The following is an 18,507-nucleotide window of genomic DNA, read 5'->3' as shown; positions in this document are numbered from 1 at the left end:
TGCAGTGGAAATATTGTACTGTTAAATATTCGAGCTAGACAACGCCTAATAGTATAAAACCAGTTGTGATTTTTTTTATTAAAAGAGATTTTTTAAGAAACAGTTATTAAAATCTAAAAAGTATATAACAAAAGTTAGTTACATAACGAAAAAATGTTAAAAAAGAAAGTAAAGCACTATTTTGATGAAAGTATTCCGATAGTTTATTTGAAAATCTGAAGTAAAAAAAGTTATAATATATTTTTTTCAGTACTGTAAACTAAATAAAATTGTATACTTAGTTCTTAATAATAAGTTAGATAAACTTAAATTTGATTTGGTAAAGTAAGGAAAAGCTAACAAATATTTGTTCTATTTTATTTAAATGAACGACATTATAACTTGTTTTTTAATCAACTATTAATATATTAGTACGGAAACATTTACCTAATTATGAGTGTATCTGCACTAAGACTCTGTAAGATTAACAAATCGCTCGCTTTAAGTTGTTGCTTAAATTTTTTCAAAGACATGTTGATTGACTAAATAAAATAACAAACTCGATTTTTTGAAGTAAACTTCAATGATTTGTATAATTTTTTTTAAACGAAATTTTTCTACGCTGTAAAAATGCTTTTACTTGATATTAATATATATTAATATATTTTTTATTGAACGACAAAAAAAAAGCTCAAAATATTTTTTCTAAGACCTGGTGCACGAAAAAACTTTTCGGTTATCGAGTCACACACCACGGATACCTTTTAATGTCTTGTCCAGAACTACTAATAATTACTGCTCTATTAAAACAAATATAGGTTAACCTAACTTTGTAGTTTTTAATTTTCTTTTTAAAGTTAAACGAGTAAGTTTTAATCGTAATTTATGTTTTTGGGATTTTTAAATCTAAACATCTTCATTGTATACATATTATAAATACATAGTTTAGGTGTTTTTCAAATATGTTATGACAAAAACATGTTTTAGTTGTTTAGTAAAAACAAAAAAAATTACAATCTTGTATAAAAATTTAAAAACACTATTGAAAAAAAATTAAAAAGATTTAGTTTTTTATTATTTGTAAAAAATCCGTCAGTCAATATTAAATTTTGTTTAAGAAAACTTTTTTAGAAAATATATAGTATATTAATTAGTTACTTTTCATAAATTAATTTATGGCGTAAAAAGAAACGAGCTAGCTTTTAACAAACTGTTTTAGTTGTAATTGTCATTTTGTGAGTCGATAAACCATCAAAAAATACTAAAAGGAATTATTTAATTTTCTTTTCATAATTTATTAAAGAGCAGTACATACTAGGTTTGAAAATAAATAAAAAATCTAGTTTTGCTTTTTATATTTAGTTAAGAAACCAGTTTATTATTTTTGTTTTATTTTTTTAAGTAGATTTTTTTTTTAGTATATGTTATACATATTTTATGTTTGAAAATATTCTAAAATTCTCAAGAAAAATGAAGTTTTCATTATCTATTTTTAAAAATTAAAACATTTTAAAGTCAGTGAACAGTTATTGCTTTTGATAAGTTTTTATAATTGATCTTCTGTTCTAAAAAAACGCCAAAAACTTTTTTCTACAGATTTTAAATGTAATAGTTTCTTATTTTACTTATAGTTTTTACGAAAGCTTTACGAAAAGACTGTTTTAGCTACAAAAATGAAAAAAGTATTTTTTTTGTTGGCTGTTACTTTAGCAACTAGTTAGTTTTTATTTTACTTTTTCTTCAATTATCAGAGTTACGAAAGTTTATAATTTGAAAATTTTGTACATTTTTACGATTTTTAGCTTTTATCAAATATTTCTTAAAAAAAAAGCCATTCAAGCCTTTTTGTATTAAAAACCCCTGAAAAAAATTAAACTTTATTTCAGTTAATAAAACTATGATATGACTTTTAAACCTTTACTTAAAAAAAAAAAAAACTATGGCTCATTTGGTTGAAATGAAAGCTTAAGTAACACTTAACGCCACATACTTTTGTTTCAATTCTAGTGTCAAAAGTTTTGCTTTTCTTTGCTTAAAATAACCTTCAATAAAATCTATTAAGTTAACCCAAATGTTGTATATCAGTATGTAAGAGTTATAAATAAGTTGAGAGGTTATCAATTTAAACTTAAAATTTATGAAAATTCTAGATAAGTTTTGGAATGTTGCTCAAATCGATAAAGTAGTAATTTAGATAAAAATCAATTCAATTTTTTCAAAAGTTCTGTATAGGGATTTGAACTTTAAAAATTTGGTATAAGGATAAACTTTGTTAAAAAAGGCATTTAAACAAACTTTTAACAATTTAAAAAACTAAAGTTTTAAAATCTTTCGACAAGTTTAATTTTTAAAAAGTGTTAACAAAATTCTGTGAAAGCAGTTTAAAATGCTAACAATGTTTTAGTAAACTAAAGAAAAAGTTAAACAGAACAAAAAAATACTAACAAAATTCTTCAACAACATATAAAGTAAATATTAAGAAATAAATATATCAAAATACTTCTTAGCGTTCGGTCAGCGATTGCCTCGCCCAATCAGGATTCACGTATCTGACAGAACACAAACTTCATGCACGCTGACATGGAGCAACCCTCCTGGAATAACTTATGACATGTTTGACTTACTTGTCAGTTGTTTTTATATATTCAAATACAGAATAATTGTAAATCAAACTTAAGTTAAACATTTAACTTGACACTTAATTCTGAATTTCAAGATAAAACAGAATTTTATATACTTCTTTTTGTTATTAAGTAGCAGCGAAAATACTTGTGAGATTAAAAAGTGTTATGCATTGCTTCTACTTTTTATACTAGATTGTTTTTTTCATGTAATGTTAAATGAAAAACTTATCTTACAAAGTTAATGATTTCAAAACTTTCTCACATTCATATATATAAAAGTATTAGGATATTCCAAAACATAAACGTAAAATTTTAGATTTCTAATAGTCTAAGTGTAATTGCACAATGAGTATCTCAACAATGAAATTCATTGTAGTTGTATAAAATATTTTAAGTACTTTAATATCGAACTTTTTAAGTATTAAATTTAGTCTACTAAACTTTTTAAAACTCTTAACTTGATACCAGTTGTTTTTTTTTATTTTCAATACATTTGTTAATTATACGTAGTTATCAGCAACATACAAAAACTAAATTTTATAAAAATAATTAAGTCATAAACGTAAAAAAACAAAACTGGTAATAAACTGTTACAATAATATTAAAAACACTTAGAAAGTTTTTACTTTTCAAGTTGTTCAATCGACTAAAATGGTACAGAAATTAGTAGGGTAAAGCTTGATTTAAAAATATCGTGATTTATATAAAAAGAAAACTTACGTTGTTTTATATAAAAAAATATAAAATATTTGATTAGCATGAAATTACTAGTTTGATATTAATGTTAAGATTTCTGTTTTCAGTGCATGTATATAGTTAAAATAAAATTTATTCTAGAGTATGCTATAATAAAAAATCAACAAAGTCAACAAAAATATAATAGTATTCTCTGTTAAAGATGTTTACGATTTTTAGACCACCCATACTGAAAAGTAACGAAATAAGTCTTAATGTAAGTTTAATACACGAGTGTGTTCTATCAGGTTCATCCCCGAGCACTAATTGATTACCCGGGTAATAGAGAGCAACCAATAGCATACATATCAAACATGAGGCCGGGTGTCACTTATTCCGTGAGACTGAAGGGTAAAACTGAAACTAAGAGGTCTTCTTCTCCAACATCTTTTAATCTCTGGAGCGGTGAGTATAACATTTAATGTCATTGCAATTAAGTAAAACAAAAATTGTAATTTTTAGTAAAAAAATCTTGACTAAAGCACGATGAACTGTATTGGAAATTTAAAATATTTTATCGCAATATTATTTTATTTAAAAGTTTCATAAACAACATCTAAAAGAAAACCAAACTTCTTTTGCGCGTTTTTTAATAATTTTAGTTTTTCATGTTTTTGTTTATGTCCTTATTTTAAACTTTAAAAAAATAGATGTTATTATTTAGTAAAAGTTTTGTATACTTTAAAGTTTAGTAAAACCTGATATAACTATATATATAAGCTTAACAACGATCGAGTTGTGGTGTACATGATAAATTGTATAAATTTAAGAAGCTAAAAAACGAAAAAATTCTCACTGAATAAAAATCAATTTATTCTATAAATATTAATATTTAAAATAAGTAATAAAAAAACATCTTCACTAGTTGCATTAATGCTCTGATAATTTATAGTACTAAACAGATTGTTGTAAATTTTTAAAGATACAATGTATAAATAAGATACTTAAGTTGTGTTTAAACCGGTAAACGCAATATTTTTAAATTAGTTAGTTCTTTCAAAAAACTAATAACTTTTGTATTTACCTTGAAAGTTCATAAAATACTTTAAATAGTTTTTTTGAGTATAAAAAATACGTTTTGAATTTTCAAAATGACAAATCACATTACTTTTATCAAACTAATAAACTAGATGTCAAGCTATAAAGAAGTTCAGCGATGAAAATATTGATAATAAACATATAAGAATTAAATTTACAAATAAGTTAATGATAAAATTTGTTTTGTAACCTTTAATTAAAAATGTCAAGCCATATATATTTAAACACCATCCTACTATTTTCTATCTAACTAATTTTCATCTAAATCGGTTTCCATTAGTGTAACTAAAATTTTTATTTTACAAAATACCAATCCGATCAATTTCAATCAAAATGTAAAAATAAAAAAAGGTAAAACGATTATTTTAACAGCATAAGATTTTTAAAAACGCAAAAGCGGAGTTTTATGGTCAGATTTAAATAACTTAAACTCAAAAGTTAAAAAAAAATTATAATCATGCAGAAGTTGAACTATTTTAAACAAAAACTAAAAACGTTGTATGGCAACATTTAGAAAAAAATTGAAACGAGTTAAAAAAGTTAATTAAAAGGTTACAATAGATCAAAATAAGTCTTTGTTTACTAAATTTGATTAAAGTTTTTTATAGAATACTAACTTGTATAAATAAAGCATAAATAATTTTTACTGAAAATGAGGATTTACAAATTCACAGAACCAATTGCACCAAGTGGACTTTCTGTGAAACCGTTAGCCGATTTGAGACTTAAAATTTCACTTGGTTCAGAAACACAAGACTTTACAGCTAAGATTGTTGGTGCAAAAATCGAATGGAGCTCTGTAAAACTAAATAATGGTCTTTTTAATAGTTATATTAGATAAAATAGTTTTAGATATTTTTCGTATCTTAAATAGTTAACCTTTGGCATAGTTTGTAGTGTGTTCATACATAATAAAATATTTGAAATGATATATTAGCAAAAAGTTTAAGTACATCAAAACAGTATGAAACATTTTATTAACTCATTTTAATTGTGTAATAGTTAAAATACAACTTCAAAAATAGGTTTTTACTAGTGTGAAGTACTAGGTATTGGCAATTAAATGTTTTTTATGGCTCATGTGAGAATGATGATTCAAAGTAGATAAATAAAAAAAGACATAAACTAACAAAACAATTTTAAATATTATTTATTTATAAATCTTTTATTTATTTTTTCTATTTAAAGCAAACGCGGTTTTTTAAATTTTAAGATAATACTGTATCATATAAAAGTGAAGTAAAAAGAAATGTTCAACGCACATTTTATTAAAATATCATGCCCATCAACAGGTAAGATAACACTAAAAGTATTACTTACTTCAAAAATTAAATATATTGAATTAATTGTATCATTTTTTTTTAACTGAAATATTAATACGAAAGTAATTGTACTAGTTATAGTTCCAAGATTTATCACTATTTTATTCATTAAGTTTGTTTAACTTTTATTGAAGAGTTTTAAAACTTTTAAAACTTGATTTGCATAATATTAATAACAAATATTTAAATTTTTTAAACCTAACCCTTGAATTTTAAACTTTTCTAAACCTAACCAAATTCGTTTTAGACCATTCTACTAAATTCTTTAACATATTTTTAAAGAATAATTAACAATAACTTTATTAAAAATATATAGCTCTACTTGGATACGAGACTCTATTGACACCAAAAGAAGGAACTATCGTATATCCAGATGATATGGACAGTAAAGATAACGTTTTGATTTACACTAGTCTAACCCCTGGTAATGTTTTAAAAGTTTAGCTAATAATACAAGTTATACTTGTATCTTGATTATTTTTTTTATAGCTAAATAAATTTGTGCAACGGATTTTTTTTGATATGAAACGGTTTCTGTAGGCAGAGAATACGGGGTATCGTTGAGAACAAAAGTAGGTCCACCATACGCATCAGTTTACAGCCAGCCGATCACCACAACTTTCACCATGCGTTAGTTAATAGGAAAACAAACTATTATTGTATTTATTTATTTATACTTACCTAAAGCTAAGTAATCTATAAGCTGTAGTTTAAAAAAAAGTTAAAAAGTTTGTTTAAAACCGAAAATTCTTACACAAAGTACGTAAATGTCTTAAGTAATTTTATTCATTTATAAATAATTAGAGGTATGTTAAGGTAAAAGCAATTTTTTCTTAAAACCTTTAGATGACTCAATGATTAAAAATAAATGAAATATATCGTTTGACAGTATAGTATGAGTTTAAACAACAATCATGATACTTTTTAAAAAAATTAAAGACTTATAATATATAAACGTACAAATAATAAAGTTACAAATATTTATAGCACCGGTTTTGCCATACGATGTAAAAGTTAACTCAATTGGAGCTTCTTTTATCACTTTTGGTACTTTAAACCTTGTAGGAGATTCTGATGGGGTGTAAGTCCTAACTATTTTAATATACAACATTTAATAAACTAGTTTTAAAATTCAATTGTGTTTAAACTAGAACATATTAAAAAATAAAACTTGCAAATGGATGTTTAAGTTATCTATTTGAATTTCACATATAGTAAAAGCGTATGTGTAATTATACATTTAAAATTTATAAAATCTTATACTTGTTAAAATGCTTTATAAGAAAGTTTAAAAGGCTTAATAGTTATATAATACGGGAACGGGTCAAAATTGCACGAAGACAAATTTGCACTAGGGGACAAAATTGCACGAAGAAAATTTTGTACGGAGGGTAAATTTTTCACAAGTGATAGTTTTGCACGGAAGGTCAGTTTTGCACGAGAGTAAAAAAACAGAAAGAAAAGTTATAAAAAAAACAGAAAAATAAATTAAAATAAGAATAAATAAAAAAAACAAGAAAAAAAACAAGGGAACAGTGATAGTAATGACAAAAATAAAACTAGTAGAAACTACTATAAAAAAAAAAAAAAATAATAAACAAAATTAAAAAAAAAAAAAAGCTACCGACCGTGAGTAGTAAGGTTAGGGGTAACAGTGGTAGTAAAAATAAAATAAAAAACAAATAATAACTAATATAAAAATATAAAATAAAACATTCAATAACAAAAAAAATAAAATGAAAAAAATAAGTTACCGACCGAAGGTAAGGGTTAGTGATAAGAGTGATTGTAAAAAAATAATCAACCTGTGCAAAAATGTCTTCGTGCAATTTTGTCCCCTCGTGCAAATTTGACACCTACCCATATAATACAGTTATGAAACTATAGAAAAAAAAAATTCAGGCTTATAAAGCTAAGTAGATGCACAAATGTTTCAAACTAGTTCAAAAGAACATTTTTACCAACACTTCTGTTTTGTAAATGATTTTTGTACGCGTAAGTAAAAGGTTTCATTAATTATAGTGTATGTTACAAAAATTAAACAAACTAATGCAGTGAGTTCGAATTCGATCCGCCACACGGTGTCGTAGGAGATCCGAGAGAGGATCCGATAACGGGTGCTTACAAACTGTACACCGTGACCAAGCTGAACCCAGCAACCAATTATGTCGTCAGAGCTTGGTCCGTGTCTCATGGAGTGAGAAGCGAGGATGCTGTGCTGATTCACGTGTCCACTGGTATTTACAAACAAAAAATATTTAGTTCATGTTTATTTATCGTTTTTATGCAAAATATTTATTTTTTTTTTGAAGGGTAACCGTATTGATAAGTCTTAAACTAAGCATTTTGACTTTTTGATAGAATCAGCCGGAAGAATGGATGTTGTTGTTAACGATTTCAGCCACGACTCAATAACGGTTGCGATTAAAGACAAAAAGTCCGGTGAAAGTTCATCTCAGGAATACGCTATTCGTTACAATAATGTTGATGTTGGTTTTTTCTTTTTTGTACTGTGCGTTTTGTTACAAACTAAGTATTATTTTAGTAGTAAAAACAATAGACTTCTTGCGTTGGTTATTATAAGTTAATTTGAAACATCTTTCTATAAAGTCATTATAAACTGGTAAAAATTAAGCATCACGTGTTTTGAAAAAATATTTAAAGATAAACTAATACGTAACATGTAAATTTAATTGTACGTTTTTATTAATCTTGTATAACAGTACTTTTAAATACATTAAGCCTTAATTTTTTTTTGCATAACAGATAATGAAAATTATTTTATTTTCTAAAATATCGTATATAGTGTAGTACAATTTTACCGTTAGATAAATAAAAATTCGTTACCGATAAAATTTGTTTACAGTAATCTAACAAAAAAAGGTTAAACATGCTGAAAAAAAAAACTCGGAAACTTTTTTAAACGCAAAGTTAGTGACCAATTCAATCCTGATTAAAAATACATTACAGCTTTCTTCAAATAGTAATGAAAAGTAGCGGTATTTATTTCAAGATAAACAAAAGCCTAAAGGCGCATTCGCTTGTACTGTATAGTACTAACAAAACCTGAAGTGCAAGCTAATTTAAAAAGTATTTAAATTGCTCCATGGCAGTTATAATATCAATTTTGTGAAATTACTTATATGTATTGTGTTACCACACAGTTAATTGAAACCAAAGTTTTGAGAACAACAATCTTTTTTTTGTAATTAAACCGCAAATTTAAGTTAAAATAATTAACTGTAATATAGATATGTTCAGAAAATTAATTTATCTAAAATACAAACACTTCTTTTACAGCTTACTTTATAATAAACTATATGTTTAAAGGACCAAGACAGCTACATCGAAACAGCGGCATTTACCGAAGACAGCTCAGCAACGATCATTCACGCGAAAATTACAGGACTTGTTCCTGGAATTACTTACCGGCTTAATGTGATTAGATCTCCGTCGAGTGACAGACCCGAGAACGTCGGAGAAGTAGTGCAAACAACAAGTAAACTGTTGCCAAATTTTTTCTTGTCATGTACGATTCAAGCAAGCTAGACTATCAAAAAAAAAACTACAAAAAAAAACTGTTTTTTATAAGATAAACTAGTTTTGTTTTTGAATCTTTAAGCAAATGTCAGTTGTTTTTACTTATTTATTGAAACGAGAAGTAAAAAAAAACTATGCATTTACATTAAAGTAATTAAAAAATATCAAATTTTTAAGAAAAAATATTAAAACATTAAGTAATTAATCATGTACATACAATTTAATAAAAGTGATAGTTTTTTATTTTATAAGTACTATTATATTTCATTATATATAAAAAATGTATAAAGTTAAGTTTTAAAAAACCATGACATGATTTCTCCGATTAACTGGTTAATCTAATCATATCAAAAAGTAATTATTTAAAATGTCTGTTAAACTGGTTCTAAAGTTAAGTTACGTAAAAATATTTAACAAAAGTACTAGTTTATGTATCGAAGCCCTTTAAAATTTAAAACCAAAATAAATACTACACATTATGTAATTTGTTCATTATGGTGTTAAGTTGTAAAGAGCTTATTTGTACGTACATATTTCTGCTTTAAACAGCCTTTTTATTTATTTTTAATTTTGTACAAAAATGTCCTATGACTTGTTATCATACAAAATTTAAATAATGTTGCACTTTTAGTTTAATTATTTCTGTTATTCTAACATTTAAAAAGAAGCCTATTTTAGTAAAATAAATTACTAGTATTACCGTCGTAATTGTACTCAACCTAATTAATTTGGAACTATTTTTAACTTGTAATAAGTATCTAATAGCTAGTATCTAAATATATATAGCCAGTATTTATTTTGGCCATCATTAACAAAGTTGAGATATTTTTTGCTATCGATAATAAACAATGAACTTCACCGCTCAACCAACAACTACAACAGCATCAGAGACAACCTACGACCGGTTTCGTCCTTTTTAGGAATCATCAGGCAACTTAAGCCCATTTGAGCCCGCTTAAATAAAATCACAACAGCGGTTTCTCGCAACTATGCTTGCTGGTGAGTCCTAAAAAGGACGAAACCGGTCGTAGGTTGTCTCGGATGCTGTTGTTGTTGGTAGTGCGGTGAAGTTCAGTGTTTATTAAATATACATCGAAAAACAACTTGAAAACTTTGACTCCATATAGTTTTTTTTGCTAAAAAATTTATTAATATAGCTATATATGTTTTTTCTTTAAACTATGAGTTGTACATAAAAGAGACTTTGAAAGTATTTTGAACTTATATGAAAAAATCTAAAGTTTAGTTCTAAAAGTTTTTAAGTATAATGTACATAATTACTTATAAAAAATTAACACTTTAGGATATCAAAAAACTTACTGTACTTTAAATTTTTCGGACGTTTTTTTACTAGCGAAAGAAGGTCAGTTTTCGTATTAAATGCCAAAATTTGTTAGTAGAAAACATAAACACTATAAACAAAAGTAAAAACTAGATTTACATATTAAAAAAGAAGCTTTTATTGTATAATCAGTATCTATTGTAGTTTAAAAACATCATAGTTTTCAAAAATAACAATTATCTTACTTTAATTAATATCTTTAAGACTTTTATATGTAACTTTTTAACTTGATAAATTTTGATAGAAAGTAATAAAAATATTTTAACAGTACCACTTTCACCAACTTTGATAAAACATTCGCGACAACAAAACGGTCTGAGAATTGAATATGGTAAACCAGATAACGGTAATTGCCCTAACCTGAAAGTCTACTCTAGTCCCGGACTTAAAGAAAATTCCTACCGACCTTCTTACAGACTATTTCAAACTGATGAGGTTTTTATTTTTGATTTTAAATTAAAACAAAGTTTAGTCATATTTCACTTCTTAAAATAAAAATTAAGGATTCGATGCTTAAAAAATACCTTTGTTTGTATTACTTTGTTTTTATAAATTGTCGCAATCAATATGAAAGTTATTTACGAAATTAAAATATAACTAACATTTATTTTAACAGTTAAAAAATAAATAGTGAAAAAACAACTAAAATTATATCAAATTAAATTAAATCATCTGTTTTTAGCCTATCGTCCTTGAAAACGTTCCAGACGATAAAAGGTACACAGTGCATGCGAGATGTGTCAGCGGTGGTATAGAAGGAGATGAAACCGTTTTCGAATCTCTCAATGTACAAATGGACTTCGGAGGAAAACCTCCTAAATTAGCTTGTCAAGAACTTAAAATTCAAAGTAAGTTTTTGAATACTTGTTTAATTGAAAAACTAGTCAAGTTACAAAACAAACAAAACTGTAGTTTTTGACAAGAAAGTTTTTTTTTTACTTTAAAATATCTTCGTTATTCTCAACTAAAATTTTCATTTCTTTTGTTGATTAATAACAGAAAAAATAGTTCTAAAAAAGTTAAGATGAACATTTCTACTTTGAGTAAAAGTAAGCTAAATATTCAAACTTCTTTTATGTAATTTTAAGTTAAATTTGTTTTAGTTTTTTTAAACTAATGAGTAATGATTGAATACATACAGCTTTGCTTTTTGTATTTGAAATATGTATTTGTTAGATTTAAATATTTTTACACAGATAGTAGCTATTCTCTGAATATTAAGTAAGATATTAAAACGGTTTTATTTTAAATAACCACGCATTTTGAACAATATAGATATATACAAAATCGTTATGTTCAAAACAACATTTTGTTTAGACAAATTTATTTTCTAATTTTATAATTTTTGACTTACGTATAACTTTTATTTTCAGTTGAAACTAACTTTTTTAAGTCAATAAAATAAAAACACTTGTATTACTAACTATGATATTAAAATACTCTATTTAAAATATAATAATTTTTTGATCCGTTTAGTTCACTACTTTAAAGTTTAAACACTTCTTATGATTTTCAATAAATTAATAAGTTGGTAGTTGCTACAAATATTTTGTAACAATCTCTCTGAAAAAATATAAAGATCATTAACTGTAGCTAAGCAGACACCACAGACCGTTAAAACTGTTTCTAATAGTATTTTATGAATTTACTTAAAAGAGTTACACCTTTAGAACACTTAAGTAACGTAAAATACCTTTATATAACTGTCACTGTATACGTAGTGACTACAAACTAAGGTCGAAAATCTCGATAAATTTATACAAGAAGCGAAAAAAAAGCATAACATCTTTACTTTAACGATACAATAATTTCTAAGTAAACAATCTTCAATTTATTCAAGCTTTTAAATATTTGAACTTTAGCCAAGAAACAATGACTGAAGTTTTGAAATATTGCTTTATTCTAAGAAATTAATACCTGAATTGTCATTTATCGAAACTTATGAGCAAATAATCTGACAAGAGCGATAAAATTAAAGTTCAAAACTTAACAAACTATATGAATTATTTTCTTCATTGATTATTATGTTGTTAACAATTTTTGGAACTAAAACTAAGTATTTTATTTAGCTCTACTTCTATTTCAGATGGTTAAATCTTGAAATAACAGTATAGTTAAAATTTTAGTCGTTGTACTTACCTGAAAATTAAACAAAATTTAATTTTGTTAGAATAACTTTTATTACTTGAATATTTAGACGAAGAACATTTTACAACTTAATTTTTTTATGAATTTAAATTTTATTTTCTTTTGACTATTTTGATTGATGAATGTCATTAGAAAGTTTACCTAATAAACATAAAAAGAAATATGGCAGACATTTGCTAATTATTTTTCATCGAAAGAAGTAAAGTTGTTCTTTATAGTAAACTAAATCAAACGTACAGTTTACTATACATTTGTTTTGTATACTTCTATTTAGGACTTTTGGATATGAGTGAAGACGAACGTGAAAGAGAAGAAGACAGACAGGACCGAACGTCGTCGAAAAGAAAACCTGATGCCTGCTGTGGGTTCCGTCCATACGTGAGAGAAACTGAAAGTTGCTGCGGAGGAGTTTTTCTCAGAGCAAGTAATACAGAAGCTTTTAATTATTTTAAGTTCAAATTGTTTTAAAAAGTTTTTTAAATAGATAAATAATAAAGTTTTATAATGAGGCGTAAGGCAAATGAAAGTTAATGGTAACAATTTCTTGAACACAATTCTTCAGATAAAGTGTGAAGTTTTTATGTTGCAGGTGTTTTTAAAACTGTAGTATTTTTTTTAGTTTAAAATGTTTAAACCAATTTAAGTTTAAAACAATTCCCCGTTATCTAAATTTAGGAATCAGAAAAGCCGATTGCATATATTGATTAATTGTATAATGTATAAAAACAATGGTATGTCTATATTGTAAATAAAACTAAACGTTGGCATATGTTTATAGTTTGTAATAATATATGCAATAACTTTTCTAAATACTTTTTTTGTTATCTTATCGTTTAGTCAGAGGTACAAAAGATGTAAAAAAAAAACTTTTTTAAAACGTAGATCATAAAAGAAAAAAAAAACATTGCATAACCGATATAACTTTGTAAGACTCATCACCAAAGAAGTTATGCTGCGGAGACATGCCCTACTTGGTGGCCAGATGGAAGTGCTGCGGAGAAGGCAGGCTGGTGAAAGTATCTGAAAGCTGCGAAAGAGGCAACAATTAAACTTGAGGAAAAGTTTTGAAATGTTTACAAAAAGTTCTTTATTTATCATTTTTCCTAATAAAACAGTTCAATTGGTGTTGTTAAACTTTTATGAAACTTTTAACTTGGCATCTGAAAAATATGTATTCTATTTGAACGACTTCACTATCAACACGTATCGATTCTTTTTGTGAACATACTTAATTGTAATAAACGCTTAATTATAATTACACAAAAAAATAAAAATTTCTAGACAAAGTATTTTTATAAATTTAGTATAAATTACGTATAACATACGTTGAACTTTTAACAATAGCTAAACAACTAAACTAACATAAAGCTTTCACGTTTGAAATTTTTTATAAGCCTTAGTAAAATAACTGCTAAACATAATTTTCAAAAAAACAAAATCCTAATAATCTTAAGTTAACTTATTAAAGTCAAAAATACTAATCAAAACTAAACAAATAATTTTATAACTTTCATTATATGAAATCTAACAATTCTAAATATAGTTGATTTTGGTAAATTTTAAATACTTTTATTGAAGCAAAATAGTCAACTTTTCTGAAAGCTGCTTTGTGAATTCTATTGACAGCACTAACATGTTTGTATAAATATAGTAAAAAAACCTGCATATATTCTACCGATTACTACTTTAATAAAACTAAAGTAACAAAAATAAAAGATTAGAAAATGTTGACAGTAACTTTTTTAAGTTTAATATTAGTAAACTGAAGTTTTACACTTAAAACAGTAGTCTTTAACACATACACTTTACGACTGTTTAATTAAGACAAATTAAGCTTCTACCTTAAAAGAAACAAAAGGTTAGCTTAGTTTTTCAGTAGTTGTTCGTTTGTGCTAAATAAATCTTGAGTTTATAGTTGAGCAAACTCATATAATTGTCCACTGATTTATCGAAAAGTACTATTATTTTAATTCACTTTCACTGCTGTAGCCTATGATTGAAATTAAAGTTTCTTGTCACAAACAGCTTTGATTTGAATTGTCTTAATTGCAGATTACCAAACAATGTTGCTTGTTTTGTATGGTGAATTTAACAGTTAGTCTCTAAATTCCTTTTTACGCAAATATGGCATAAAAGAATAAGTCAGTTTTTATTTATATTTAAGATTAAATTCCTAAAGTTGAATTGCTTTATTTTTGTTGATTGTTTTGGTATTTTTTGCACATTTTTTATGAGAAGCTACCTGTTTAAAAACACAAGACAGATATTTGCAGTTTACTTTTCACTGAAGAAGTTTATAAAACATTTGTATATTTGATTTTCTTAAATTTGTTTAAGTTATTTTAACTAAGCTGAGTTACAATCTTAAAACTCTTGGTTTTAAACACTTAGAGTTTTGTTTTAAAAGTCATTATAAAAGGTCACTTTATAAGTTTTTAGCTCATTTTGTTTATATTTATATTGTGTTTTGTGCTTAAAAGCTTTTATAAAGTATAGTTAGTTAAACTTTTTATTTCTGATTTCAAATTTCTAATATAAGAAAACAAACTATATTAGTCTTAGTTTAAAACAGTATTTTGTATAAAGTATATTAATTAAAATAAACAATAAAAACAACTTTTTTGTATAAACCTTATCAAAGTATACCTATCAAATTTGAACGGACCATTGTATTTTAAAAATAATTAAATTTAGTAGTGTATACAATTGTTACTTAAGAATGAAAAATTAAGATAATTAATCAATGTATAAATAAGCAATTTAAAGAATTACTAAAAATAATGTGTTTAAGGTTAAATTTTATAAATCAAAAATAGTTGGTTTACTATCATCTTAACCCGATCATTTCTCTCCCGATCATATTTAACCCGATCATATCTAACCCTATCATTTCTAACCCGATCTAACTCGATCATTTCTAACCCGATCAGTAAATTTTGTTGTTTTTTAGATTTGTTTCAATCAATGTTTTTTTTTAACCAAATTAACGTTAACAAACTTGTTCTCATATCAAAAAATAGTTTACTTCATCTTAACCAAAACTTAAAGCTTATATAGCTTTAAATAAAATAAATTTTAATTTAATTTTATTTTCCATATTTTGATTTTATTTTTATAATCCTATATCTTAATAAGAGAAGGTTTTATGGGTAATAGGGATAAGTAAAGTATAGCAGATTAGTACAACAATCGAAACAAAACTTATCTTTTATTTACATGAATTAGAACAGGGGTCGGCACTCGGCAGGCAGTTGGTGCTTTCGGGCCAAATTTTAAGTTTTCAAAATCTTCGCGGGCCACAGTTTTAGTTTTAGTGATATTTAAATAATCTTTTGGCTTTAGTTTTGGTCACACCAGAGATAGTTTTACTTTTATTCACTTTATTACTTTAAATGACTTTTAGCTACACATAGAATGCCTATTTAACATACAAATATCTATTTGAGTAGAATTTACATTGTTTAATACACTTAAGTGTTAATAAAATATATACTTTAATTATAATAAGTTAAACTTGATAATATATTTTTTTTTTTTTACTTACAACCTAACTCTCTATAAAAACCAAACTTTAAAAACATTTATGGGTCACTTTTATACATTTTTTATGTCATGAACCACTCTTTCATGTTTAAAAAAAATGTTAACTTTTGAAAATAGTTTTTACGTCTTAAATAGTTTGTATTCTTTAGAATATTCAGTAATTCGTTAATTAAATATAATTAATACCTATTTGTACTCTAAATAAGCTAAATCAAACTTTTTAACATATTTAATGTTGAAATACTTTAATAAAATACCTTATAAGTAATTAATTAGTCTTTTACACGGTTGCCACTTTAAAAGCAAAAATGTCTGAATTATACTAAAAGTTTACTAAAAGATAAAATAGATAAAATAAAAACTTGCTGTTAATCAAGCTTAAATACATAACTAATATATCATTTTATAAAAAAGCACAATATGTAAACAGACAAAAAAATACAATTAGTAAACTACACAACAGTCATAAAAACTGTTTTGAGAATTCAAAGATTTATTCAAAGTGTTTGAAATAAAAGTTTCAGATACCCCTAAGTTTTATAAAAATTTCTTAAACAGCTTCAACCTAGTCTGAATTTTATAATTTTTTAATCTAGCCTGTTTGTTTGGCAACCCTGTTTAAAATCAAGTTCACAAAATAAAGAAATACCGAAGTTTATTAACAGTGAATTAATTATATAACTAAAAAAATATTTTATTTCAGCTTGAATGGATAATTAAAGTTTTAAACATTTTTAACAAATGTATAACAAATTATTAAGCTATTAAAGAAATTGAAAAATCTATTTTTCATTGAGCATTATAGCAATTCTTTATATGCGTTAAAATTTTGTATTTAAAAAGAGGAAATGTAAGTTATAAGACGATCTACAAGAACTATAATACGTTAGTTTCGAGTTATTGCGAGAAACGAAAAAAATGATCGCTTATGTCAGTTTCAACAACGCACATGACTATTTTTAGTAACTACAGACTGATTAGAAAAAGACTATTAAGGAAAATTATAATGTAGCAAAATTAAATAATAAAAAAGATTCCGTTTAGAGTTGAAAACTTATTTAAATAATTTGTGTTGGAGTTGTAAAATGTTTTTGTTTATGTATTTCTTCAATATCAACAAGAAGCCGTGTTTATGAAATGTCTGAAGATTTTAAAGCCGCATAAACCAAATAAGGACTTAAATCAATCTGTTAAGATATTAGAACTGATACAACAGATATTGTTCATTTTAGAATTTTTATTACAGGTATTTAACTAATTTTGACATTTTAGAAGAACTTTTAGGTTTAGTTCCAACACAAAGCACAAAAATTGGTAAAGACATTTTAAAAGCAAAAGTGCTATGTACCAATATAAAATGTTTAAAAGTACAACATTTTGCTTCTATTTTTAGTATATAATTAATTAAAGTTAAAATAAAAACGTCTTAAATAAAATAGAAAAATTAAAAAAATACTGTTAAGCTACTTTAAATGTGTTTTTGAATAAAAAATATTTACATATTAGATTTTGTGTTAAATCGAAATTATATTACTTTACATGTAAAAATAGTTAAAATTCCAGTTTTTTTTTTAATAATTTTCAAATTCAAGGCTTTTACAGATTTTTTCAAGTATAAATTGTCAAATTCCAAGCTTTTCCGGGATTTTTTGGCAACACTAATTGTTCAGACTTATATGTATACAAATAGTATAAATAATAATAATTCAAATTATATCAGCTGCAAGACTTAAAATTTAAAACATATTTTAATTTAAACCAACACTGTGCGATGAACATAACATACATCATGAATTTAATTTACCACTCTTTAAAGCAAAAAAAGTCAGTCCGAGTGACCAAAACTAGCTTGATATTTTAGCATACAAAAAGCAATTCTAGCCAAAAACTGAAAAATGACTAAACTGGCCTGTGATTTGAAGTCTTCAAATAGTCATAGTCTGAGTGTGTGACAACTTTTATTTATATATTTGATCGAATTTGAACTATTTTGATTAAAAATGTACAAACATAATAAACTACCATTTCTAAATCTAGTTTGTATTAAATAGGTAGTTACGAAAAACAGCAACTCTTTATATTAGTATGCAACGCATACAAATAAACTTATTTTGTCAAAAAACATTCTTTAAAAAATCAAAAAGTATACCTAACAAAAACTTTTTTAATTTATGTCATATATATTGTTTTAAATGTGTATGTACACACTTAGATATTACATGTAGAAACAATAATG

General features: G+C 24.9%; 1 protein-coding gene across 1 annotated transcript; it reads left to right on the top strand.

The window, feature by feature from the left end:
• Positions 1-1,573: 1,573 nt before the first annotated feature.
• LOC145840695 (fibronectin-like) lies at positions 1,574-13,947 on the top strand. Its single transcript, XM_082948020.1, has 14 exons — positions 1,574-1,695; positions 2,487-2,605; positions 3,587-3,743; positions 5,051-5,191; positions 6,015-6,122; positions 6,239-6,328; positions 6,686-6,779; positions 7,754-7,935; positions 8,060-8,187; positions 9,029-9,197; positions 10,849-11,015; positions 11,263-11,428; positions 13,003-13,152; positions 13,659-13,947. The coding sequence occupies exons 1-14, from the start codon at positions 1,653-1,655 to the stop codon at positions 13,775-13,777; spliced, it is 1,833 nt and encodes a 610-aa protein (XP_082804146.1). The 5' UTR covers positions 1,574-1,652; the 3' UTR covers positions 13,778-13,947.
• The last annotated feature ends 4,560 nt before the right edge of the window (positions 13,948-18,507 follow it).

Source organism: Thalia democratica, chromosome 7 (assembly GCF_965202585.1).
Source record: "Thalia democratica chromosome 7, ktThaDemo2.hap1.1, whole genome shotgun sequence".
Taxonomy (NCBI): Eukaryota; Metazoa; Chordata; class Thaliacea; order Salpida; family Salpidae; genus Thalia; species Thalia democratica.
Note: the sequence above shows the minus strand (reverse complement) of the source record. Positions and strands in the feature narration are given on the sequence as shown.